Source organism: Crocodylus porosus, unplaced genomic scaffold, assembly GCF_001723895.1.
Source record: "Crocodylus porosus isolate Cpor-Errol unplaced genomic scaffold, CroPor_comp1, whole genome shotgun sequence".
Classification (NCBI taxonomy): domain Eukaryota; kingdom Metazoa; phylum Chordata; order Crocodylia; family Crocodylidae; genus Crocodylus; species Crocodylus porosus.
In genome coordinates, this window is record NW_017728886.1 from 168,300,932 (window position 1) to 168,312,408 (window position 11,477).

At 48.0% G+C, this 11,477-nt stretch overlaps 1 protein-coding gene across 3 annotated transcripts in view; it reads left to right on the forward strand.

Moving 5' to 3' along the window:
• Window positions 1–415: 415 nt before the first annotated feature.
• The window catches only part of LOC109316774 (lysine--tRNA ligase-like), a 50,145-nt gene continuing 39,083 nt past the window's right edge, over window positions 416–11,477 (forward strand). Inside the window, exons 1-2 of one of the 3 annotated variants that reach the window (XM_019545085.1) lie at window positions 416–504; window positions 10,689–10,764. In XM_019545085.1, coding sequence (XP_019400630.1) covers window positions 431–504; window positions 10,689–10,764 — 150 coding nt within the window. In that variant the 5' untranslated portion in view covers window positions 416–430. Of the gene's footprint in view, window positions 505–776; window positions 806–1,315; window positions 1,477–10,688; window positions 10,765–11,477 lie in introns of those variants that run through there. The other 2 variants (XM_019545103.1, XM_019545094.1) reach the window with 2 other exon arrangements.

The following is an 11,477-nucleotide window of genomic DNA, read 5'->3' on the forward strand; positions in this document are numbered from 1 at the left end:
GTTTCTTCCTTCATAAAAAATGTCCTGCCATACCTTTGATGTTATGGGAGAAAGATGTTCAAACATTCTTGGGAGATGAGGGTTGTTATAGGCTCAAAGTGTCAGTTGGACTTCACAGGGCTCCACCACCCCTGGACCCTGCCCTATCCACACCAGGTGCTCTAGGAATGTTGTTGCTTGCCTCTGAGGCCATTGTTCTGGCCTCAGTCTAAAGGACCCCTGTTCGGAGTCTTCTTAGTTGGGCTGCTTGCCTCATTCTTCCTTGTATGGATCCCCAGGCAGCTCTCTTTTATATCTAATCCTGCTCTTATCTTCAGGGTAGGGATGGACTCCCTCCCTCCTGGGGGGGTAACTTTTTCCATATCTCTATCTTCTTCAAGGTTCCTGGAGTGGTTACTTTTACCACCCCCCCACCACCCGGGCTGGACTCATGGGACAAGCAGCTTCCTCAGCTCCTGTGATGATTCTTCTTGTCCAAGAAGTTCCTTCACTGGTTCACTCCAGGTAAGTCAGGAGACTGAAACTCTCCCTTAAGCTCTGGGGTCAGTTCCCTTCTTCTGTGATCTCACCAGTCTTCTTCTTTTCTTCTCATCTCCCCCACTCTCCATCTGACCCTGGGTTGCCCTCCCAGCATCCTTTAAATCTCCCTTTTCCCCAGCTGGGTCCACCATGGCAGCTTCCTATTCGCTGGCTGCTTGACCCAGCTGTTTCTTCTTTCCCTCTTTGGTGCAGTTTCTTTCTTTTCCCCTTGGCCATGCTGGTTTCCTCCCTCCAAGAGACCAGTCACCTGGATGCCAGGAGAGTGGTAAGTGTCATGGGCCTGTCACAGGCTGGCTTGCTATTGTGGTTGGCTTGAGCGCACACTGGGGTAAATGCATTTCAGTGGGAAGATGCTGCTTGGCATTAGCTAGGCATTTGGCTCACAGTGTCTTGGAACATAATTATTGGAACCATTTAATGGGTGCATTTCCTTCTTTGCTTTACCGGTTGAATCCAGGAAAACAGCTGACTTGTGAAACAGAAGTGTTTGGTTTAAAAGAAAGACACTCCTTTCCTGTAAATGGGTAATTGAATTGTTTCTGGATCACATGTGATGTGTTTATGAACACATGTTATGTGTCAAGGAAAGTGAAAGATGAATTTAAAGAGAAATGTCTGTTATACATCTGTAATTCTAAACTTAATTAAACTAATTTATAAGGTTTCCACCCCCTATTGTTTACAGGGTACCCAGTCAAGGACTATTAAAGGTCATGAGAACACAGAAATCAATCTTTTTGCGTTGATTTACTTAGTGCAGAACATGAAATTTAAGTTTCAGTTTCGAGACCTCTCCCTCCAAGAGTCAGTATAAATAGCAAGCGGCAGAGGAAATCAAGCATTGCAGGCTTTGAATGCAGTAACTTCAACTGCACTCAGCTTTGTAGAGGTATACAGCATGGCAGACCCAAAAAAGTGCTCGGCAGATTCTTCAGTGTAAGTTATTTCACTGTAGTGTAAACTTGGCAACATTATGAGAAATTGTAAAATTAATACATATAGATTTTGTTTAAATATTCTGTGTCTAATTTTACTGTATTATTTTAAAATTAATGAGCTAATATTTATACATTCCTCCTTAAACCCCTTTTTAACTTTCCTTTGCTAGTCTAATAATATGCTATGAACATATGAAATGCTCTGTCAGTGAGTTACTATGACAGTGCTGAATGCTCTGTCACCACTTGTCTCAATTTATTAATATTTTGTATTAAGAAATGCTGCACAGGGAGGTTGTGTATACTCTAGCATGGCAGTGCAAGCTGAAAAATAAAAAAAAATAACTTTCTCTTAGATCATCCCAGTAGGAAATATACTAACTATTTTTAGAAGAATATTTGTAACTACTCTGGAAAGATGTTGTGTGTCCTGAGACCACTAGATTGATCCTTCTTCAGTAGGGGACAGGTGAGAAGGATTAGGCTACCCTCCATGTATGTTACTTAAATTTCTATGATTCTCAACCCTTTCTCTGTGATACTTTACATATATCAGTACTTGTATTTTAAATCCCTTCTTTCTCTTGTGAGCAGAACAGTGCCTGTTTCCTGATTTGTAGTGCTGAATTCTTGGAAGTTATTTAGTTAAACATAATGTCCTGGAAAAATCCATTCAGTTCCAGGCTAGGAGGGAAGTCCTGGCTAAGTCAGCGGCATAACTCCTGCTGACAAGATTGATGCTAGGGTTTTACACAGAACCTGGTAGCACTCTTAACAGAGATGACCATGAAGATCTTAACCTAGGTTTAAGACTTAATCTTTAACAATGCAATGGGATAACCCGGGATATAGTCTCAAGTAGGTGCTAAACACTGTCAGTTATATCTAGGTTATCTGTTTTGTTTTTTTCCCCCTTTCCACTGCATCATAGTGTTTCTCTTTGCTGGGGGAGGTAGTTAGCCATGTTAGTCTGAAGACAGGCAGAAGTCAGGGTAGTTTAGAAACTCAGACTCACTAAATCTGAGATGCATAGCCTACGCTTTTGTAAGCAGTGGTGTACTTCAGCGGGTGCTGTGAGCAAACTAACTGCAGGAAGCAGAACTTCTAAATAGGAAGTATAGTTTAGAATACAAAGGCTAGGGAAGGGGGAGCAAAAAGAAAGGTGGACTGCTGGCAGAGGCAAGCTAAGTAGGAGAGAAAAAAACAAGGCAGTAAATACACTCAGGGACATAAGTGTTATAAAACCTAATCCAGGTAAAGGGGAAATGCTCTGTGGTCTGGAATTAGACTGTACTTAACAGAATCCAGTCTGTCAATGATTTCTTGTTCTGCAATTCCCCATTCATTTTGATAGTTTTGCTGTCAAAGAATAGCCACTCTGATGTTAGTGATGGAATGTCCGAGGAGGTTAAAGTGATCTGCCACGGGCTTGTTTGTCATTCTGGAACTGATGTCAGATCAGTGTTCATTCATTCTTTCATGTGGGTTTCACCTTGTCTGCATTGCATTTGCATTGCTGTCCAATGCAGACAGCAAAGAGGCACTGTAAACAGGTGACGGCATATATGACATTGGTAGAGGTGCAGGTAAATGAATCTGGGATGTTATAATCCATGTGGTTTGGTCCAGTGATGATGTGGCCTGTGTTGATAAAGGGGCACAGGGCTGCCTGTAAATCAGGACAGGTTTGTCCCCCATAGCTACCTTGAGATTTTGCAGGAGGGGTTGGAGGTCATTAATCTGAGCTGTTGCTGCCACATTAGCTTGAGGTTTGTGCTTAAATTGATTGCGAGCCTTTTGGCAGGCAGCAAGGATAGAAGTTGGACTACTGCTGCTGTTCATACAGCTAATGTTAGGGGTTTGAACAATTTATCAGATCTTAATTGAATCATTCTGTGCTGTTAATCCAACCTCTGTACTTTGAATGTTATTTTGGAGCGTAGTTGCTGTCTTTTGACCTAGGCTGCCTGGAGTTGAGTGATTCAAATGTACTAAAATAAAGTAAGTGTTGCACTGAAGAAGAGTTCTTTGTGTCATACAGATCCTTTGGCACAGACGTGAATGGCTTGCCCAAAGCCTGATAATAGCCCTCTATCCCAATTTTATATGTCACTATAATCAGAGGGGAAAACACTATTTGATGCAGATGAAAATCTATAAAATCCTCTCCATTTTTGGTAAAGATTAACTAGGTTACAGTGGGTTAATTCATGGATAGAGGAAGATATTCTGGTTCAGGAAGACTAAGAGAACAAATCCCCGGGTGTCTTTAATCTTCTTCTCCTTTGCCATATTTTTGGGGAAACCATACCTACATATGCAGTACTGTCACATAGTGTGAAGCGATTAGAAAGCTAGAAAACAATTTCAGAGCACAAAGGTGCAATTTGTGGGGAAGATATTGTATCATTGGAAGTGATGCATGTTGAAAAAAGTGATGCAACATCTGATTTCAGGCAGTCAGTTGATAATACCAAATTGCAGGCATTCAGTTGACATTAATCCAAAGGTGTCAATAGACGCATATCTTGAAAGCAGTTTTTTTACATGTCTAGACTGCTAATGGAATCGTTGTAGAGGGTAAATGTTTCCGTTTCTAAGGAAAGGTAAATACTGTAAATTAACTTGCTATGGACACACCTACACAAGATGTTGACTAATTAACTGTGCAATAAACATCTCAGCATCTACATATGCACCCCTGTTAGGGTGCACAAAACTGGTAAACTCCACAGCAGGGTAGTAGTTGTAAATACAAGTAATACCCTGCTGCAGAGTTTTTTGTGCCTGGCAGTGCACATGTAGATGCTGCCCAGATGGCTGGGGCATGAGGGTGCTTTAGTGTGGGTGTGGGTGTGTGTAGTTGAAACAGGGGACCTGAACTGAAGCAGTGGGTTTTAAAAAACAGCGCTTCAATTTAGGGCCAATTAAACCCCCTTGTCGTGCACACACCCTGCTGACTTACTTGCCTCTCCAGTGAGGAGGGGGGAAGAACTGCCGATGGGTGAAGCAGTCTCTGGGCTGCGTGGGGTGGGAGGGGGGGGACGGTGCTTCCCTCCATGGCAGCCCCCCCAGGTGGCACCTGTCCACAGGCACCTGACTCAGGTGGTTCCAGGGGACACCACAGGTGTGGAGGGAAGCACTGGGCCCACGCGCACCTCAGACAGGCTGGCTCCAGGGAAGGGAGAAACAAAAAGATCAGGTTTGTCACTTTTATTGGGTGGAACCTGTTTTCCCCGGCTGCTGCCAAGCTGTTTGCAGGGCTTCCTGCAGAGCTGAGCTGCATATAGTCCAGTACTTCCCTCTGCAGCTGTAGGGGAAGCAAACTAAAACTCCTTTCAGTCATTTAAGATGTATTACGCCTCTGAATTTCTTACAGTGCCTGGAATTAATGCGCAATATGCCACGGAGGTGTGCAAACACCACCACCATTAAAAGCAGTGCAAAAGCATTTAGCCTGCTTTAAAGTGTCGTTGTGCACACACACCCCTCGTTTCATCAATACACAGCCCTTGGGCCTCTCTGCAGCACATTTGACATGGTTGGAGCAGCCCTGGGCTGGCAGGCTGACCCCTGGGACCCCCCTGCCAGCTTCGGCTGCTGTGACCTGCCTCATTGTGCTGCAGTCTTGGTGCATGCACAGCTGGGTGCTCAGGAGCTTCCAATAAGCTCTGCAGTTTATTGCTGCCCCCTAATGGCATGTGTAGATACACACTATGTGCAAGAAACAGCCTGTCCACTACTTACAATATACAGTTTCTGGATTGGGGTATATGAATGCAGTATTTTAGATATATTCACTAGATTTTGAGATATCTGGGAATATTATAGAATATCATATACTTGCTGAGTTATGCTTCCCTCCTTTTTATATGATTTCTAGTTATGGTTTCTGTATACTGGGAACTAGAAGCTTAGCTGATATAAATCAGCTTATGTACACTGAAATCAGTGGTGCTGGGGATCTGTCCTATACCTAGCTAACAATTGTCACTATGTGGTAGAATCTGAGGGTATAGACAGCCATTACATTTGCAGCACTATTAAAGTCCTTGTATGCTCACATTTTGTAGCACCACTGAGCTCTACAGAATAGTACCCCTTTGAAACAGAAACTTCTCTGTAGTGCCCGATGTAACAGCTGTTTAGTTGCATGTAGTGCTACAAGAGTCTCTAGGACTCCCAACATCCCAGAGTCCTTTGCTTTCCCTTCCTTCTTCCAAGGGAGATGGAGAGAGGGAGCAAGGCTGGCTCCCTGCTAGGCAGCAGTGCTGTAAGGGAACCCTGATAAGACTTGGCTACCACTGCTGTAGTTGCTGGAGTCCCAGGTCCTGCCAGAGCCAAGATTCCTTCCACAAGCCAGTGGGAGAGTGGCTGCCTCTGTGGCTGTGGTGGCATCATGGGTGCCAGAGCCCAAATTCCTGCCACTGCTGCCAGAACTCCAGTGAGAACTGGGAGTCTTGAGCCAAACTCCACAATGGATCACAAAGAGCTAGCTATTTTCAGTACAGGCAGGAGGTTACAATAGCTTGTCATGGAAACTTCTGCAGGATTTAAATGGGATAAGGCAGCCTCCTCAGCAATTTTGGAAATGATGTTTGGATGGGTTCAACAATACTTATTAAGCCTTTAGATAATCAACCCTGTGGTAGATCATTAGTTACCAGTGCTGGATATGATGACCTGAAACCTAAAGTATGTGTAAATCAGATAACCCCACTTGGGTACATCCAAACAAGCGAGCACATGCCTGATGCAACATCTCCAAGCAGTTTGAGATTGTGCAAGAGGCATGCTGGGAATAAAAAAAAGGTTCAGTGTGCTAGGGCAAATAGGAGTGTAGCAAGGTTGCAGCAGTGTCTTGAACCCAGGCTCTGTCCCTGGTAAGTAGGAATGTTGGGGGTGGGGGGACTGTAGGTGAGTGGGGCAGGGGTTGTGCATGTGGGGCGACTGTGTGTGTTGGGGGGGACTGCTTGGGAGGGGTGGGTCCCCGGCCTACCCCTCTGCACAGTGCACAGCCCACCCACAGCAGCAGCAATATCTGTGGGGCACTCAGGGCCTGCTGCTGGCAGATTCCCCCCATGTCATGGCACGGCCTCAGTTACCTGGAACCCAGTGCTACCTGTGCCACATGGTGTGGGCCTGGCCCAGGGGTATGCATCTTCAGGCAGAACTGGGACACTCTTGCTGTTACTCAGGGTCCTGGCACTGCATGCAAGAGCCACGCATTGGTCTGGACCAGGTGCTGCCTTCAAGTGCTCCACATGCCATCAGGCTGGGCCAGCTCCATGGAGGCAGGACCTGGCCTAGCTTGACATGTGGCCACTGTGTGCAGTGCCAGGGGCCCCAGGTAACAGCAAAAGCAGCTCAGTCCTGCCCGAAGGCACACACCTCTGGGCTGGGCCTACACCATGTGGCACAGGCAGTACTGGGTCCCAAGCAGCCAGGGCTGCACTGCACCATGGGTATGGGCTCTGCCAGTAACGGGTCGTGGGCACCCCATGGCCATTGCTGCTGCTGGGGGTGGGTGGGCAGGAGACCCACCCCTCCTGAGGAGTCATCCCACACATACAGTCTTCCCCATACCCACAACCCCCATTCAAGCCACCCACAAACTCCACATCTTCAAACCACCCCCATGAACCACCCATCCACATACCCAGCCTCAAACTCCACACCACTCCAAACCCCTGCACGAGCCCCGAACCCCCTCATAAACCTCACCCCTACAAACCCTACACCCACCCACAAACCCTCCCAAACTTACTGTATAAACCTCTTCTGCACCCCAAACCCCACATCCCACACACTAATCTCACACCCTGAGTGGCCAGCCAGCCAAATAGGATGGGATGGGACCTGATGGCAGGAGCTGTGGCTCCAGGGGCAACTGCCATACTGCAGCCCTGCCCTGTACCCACACCAGTGCTGTGACATGCAGCCCCAACCTGGGTTAGCTCCTGGTCCCAGGTGCTACTTGGGTGTTTGATGGGCTGAAGGGAGGGGTAGAGGTGGCAGTAGGGGTGAGAAAGAGAAAGAGAGATGGGGATTGGGGGTGGGGAAATGCTTCAGTTAGGAGAGGCTGCCAGAGCCAGGCTTATAGCTCCCCTGTGCCCCTAGAGCAGCTTGTGCAAGTGGAGACCAGCCTGGAAGGGAAGGGGCTTGCCTAGCCCAGTCCCTGTTCAAGGGCTGGCGTTGCTCAGAGCCACAAAGCAGCAGGTGGGACAGCTGCAGCTGGACCCATGTCCTAGTGCTGGATGGAGCTGCTGCTGGGAAGGAGCTAGTGGGGACAGGCAGGGGCTGCAGGTCAGGAGTGAGGGGCACTGTGGGGTCTGTGGGTTGGGAGTGAGGGGCAAGGGCAGGGGCAGGGAACTGGCATGCCAGTGCTGCTCAGTGCCTCAATTCCTGGTGAGCAAAAGGGTAAGGGCAGCTCTGATTTTTCTAATAAAAAAACCCAAAAACAAATGCCAAAGTGTATAGATACTTACAATTAATTTATTATGATGACAGATACACTGGTAGGCTTCCAATTTGCTTTAAAATTGTAAATATATCAGTAAAACACTGCTTAATTTATCTCTTTATATATGGTTGCATTTCATTTTAATCATGGAAGAACATGGATTGTGGGTATTTTTAATGACAGAATTTGGGAATTTTTTATCAGAGAATTTGCTATTTTAAAACAGGGTGTGACTGCCAGACTGGGGTGGGGGGAGTCCTCCCCGTGGGTAGTCGCCTTTGGAAGGAGGACCATCGCTGATCACCCTGGAATGCTACTGGTTTGGAGTAGGTGTTATGACGTCCATTCCCCGCCATAGTTCTCGCCCGCCATGGGTTGTTGTTTAGGTTCAGTTAGGACGGTTCCTGGGCACCCCGCAGCCCGGGATCCCTCGACGGTCACGTTGCGGGGCTACACCACCCCTGCACCCCGGCCTTACGCCTCCTCTGGTGCTCCCCTCTAATATGGGACCCGGCTCCCTACAGACGGGCTGACTGCCTCACCGGTCTGACCGACCCTTGTCTTCGGGTTCCTCGTATCCTGGTTGACCCGGGACTGGGTCACAGCCAAGGCAGGGTTTCACTACGGGGTCCCTGACCCTAACTCCCCAGCTATACCCCTCAGCTGGGGTATCCCTTTAATGGGAAACAAACCTGAAAAGAACTGAAAGCTAGGCCTCCACAGCCCTACTGGCTGAGTCTCTTACCTGGACTTTCCTAGGTCCCCTCTGGGCAACCCCTATCTTGGTCTATGGCCGCAGCCAGCTGGCGGCGACCTCCGCCCGACTGCGCCTCCTCAGCGCTCTTCTGGGTCCCGACCCTCTCTGGCAGTGGCACGTCCCCGCGCCGGCACCCCAACCCTGGACCTGCAAGTCCTGCGCGTCTCAGGTTCGCAGTCCCAAAATTCCCTGCCGCTGGATTCCTCATCCTCGAAGCTCGTCTGCCGCTCCTTACTCATCGTCCTGCAGCTGGCCGTAGCTGGTATCCTCCCCTCCGTCTGGGTAAGCTGCGGCTCCCTGCTGAGGTTCCCTGTCCTTCCCTCTGGGGAGTTAGCCGTTTGCTCATCTTGGGAGTTCTCTGCTCCTCGAGCTGAGCGGTTGGTGGCTTGTCCTGCTCGGGGGCTTCCCGTCCCTCTTACTGAGGGGTCCGTGGCCTGTTCCCCTCTGAGGCCTTCTGCCTCGGCTGGTGCAAGGCCCCCAGCTCGTTCCCCCCTGAGGCCTTCTACCTTGGCTGGTGCGAGGCCCCCAGCTCATTCCCCCAGCCGTCCTTTCTCCACGGCCACTTTTATCGCTGGCAACTGTTTGCCAGCACCTCTAAACACTGGTGTAAACAAGCGGCAGATGTTCCGCTCGGGCTCCGCCGCCGCTGCGGGTAAGTTCCGTCCTGGTTCCACCAGGATATCTGCTGGTGAAGCAAGTAGTGAGACCCAAGCAGAGGAGCGACCCAGCTGGAGGGCAGATGAAGTGGCTGACTTGTCCACCTGGGGCCAAGGGGACACGCTTCATAGCTGCCCACTGCAACCAGCACATCTTCTGGGCAATAGTTGCCCAGATGGCAGAGTGGGTGCACCAGAAGATATGACAGCAGTGTTGCACAAAGGCCAACTGTGCAGACATGGCCCACTGGCAGCTTGCCTAGAGGTGCAAAAGGCTCTGCTACAGTGCCCATACCACAGCCCAGGTGGTCATGCAATTCCAGTCTGGGTCTGGCAGGCATTCAGCCAAGAGGCCACAGATACAAGGGGCCAGATGCGGTCACAGGTGGTAGCAGATCACAGCCAGGCAGCAGCCCCTACTGCCAGACTGCTGCAATGGATAGAGGGTGCAGGGGCCACTCTAGATTAGTGTCCCCAGCTACCAACTAGCTGGGCCTCAGAAGCTCCTGAGGGCAAGCAGTCCTGAGATGCTTGACAGGGCAGCTTTTTATACTGCCTCTAGCTCCCCCTGGCTGAAAATCTGGGAGGAGCTGGGCAGGGTCAGTTTGCCCCAAGTGGCACAATTTACCCCATGCCAAAGTGCATGTTCAGGCATGTGTGCTGAGGCAAAAATCTCCAGCACAAATTTTTGCTGCTGCTATTTCAGCTGCTGCAGGTGCACGTGCCTGCATGTGTGGATGCACCCTTTGGAGCCAGACTTACACCTCCACAGGTAGCAGGGCAATGAATAATGCGGTCCTCTTTTTCACTCCTGTTGCCTATGGAGCTTTGCACTGCTGCAGAATTGATGAGGTCTTGATTTGCTTCCTCTTGTTTGTAATTTTTAATTAGTTTTTAATTTTTTTTAATGCCATGGACAAAACAAATGTTGCTACCCTCAAGGTCTCAACCTTCAGCTTCTGGAATCAAGTGATTAACTACAAACGGAGACTTTCAGGAAAAAAAATGCTAGTTTCTAGTTCCTGTATTTTCCTGACAATGTGAATCCTAAAGGCCACCAGAACAGGGAGCAAATAAAAATAATAAAATAAAAACTATCACACTAATTATTTAACTGTTATGAGTTTTGGTGGCCTGGGTCATGATTTTTAAAAGATTAGGATTAGCAACATTTCATTGGGAGGGGGCAAGATACAATTACTGGTATCCTGGTCTTGTTGTAACCCTTTCTGTTTTTAAAAATGACTTTTTACCAAAAATAAAGTGCTGGACCTACAAAAACTGGCAGTGTCAAACATAAATCTCACTTCACTGTGGTCTGTCTTCTTTTGCAGGGATTTGAATGCAACATCTAACCTCAATAATGCATCTAAGGGAAATGAGGAGGCTGAAGAGGCATGGGGGCCCCAGGTGAGTGCATCCTACTGAACTATACCTGAGTAGATGCTCATTGTGAGTAAGACTAGACTTAAAATCTTTACTGAAGCTTTCAAGGTGTGCAGCTAACGGCTAATCAGAGAAGCCCTTTTCTATGCACAGGTGCACTTTTATGTCTTAAAATCAGTTTATAACCCCCTGTTTGGACTCTCTTGAATCAAGTGAAACCTGATTTACATTGATTGTAGTTTAATGCAGCAAGGAACTGACATATGATTCCTTCAAGGGCATAGCGGTAAATCTCTTCCCATTGCATGCTGGGAGCAGCAGAAAGAATTTTACTTCAGAAAATGAACTTCCTTTTGAAGACCTCCCCTGAGACAGTCAGCACTACACAGTACTCAAAGAAACTAGGTGTAATTTGCTCAACATAACTCTTAGACTATAGGCCCAACATCCATAAAAGGTCTTAGGCTGTGACACTGATTTGCAGTATCTAACATTTAGGTGTCTAGCTCCCATAACAGAATCTGCAGCTCAGAATTTGGTACAATAGTTTCATAGTTTCTAGGGTCGGAAAGGAATTGAGCAGATCATCAAGGCATGGCAGGAAAGAATACTGGGGTCAAATGACCCCGACAAAGTGTTCATCCAGCCTCCTTCTAAAGACCCCCAGGGTAGGAGCCAGCACCACTTCTCTTGGAAGTTGGTTCCAGATCCTAGCTGCCCTGACCATGAAGTAGTGC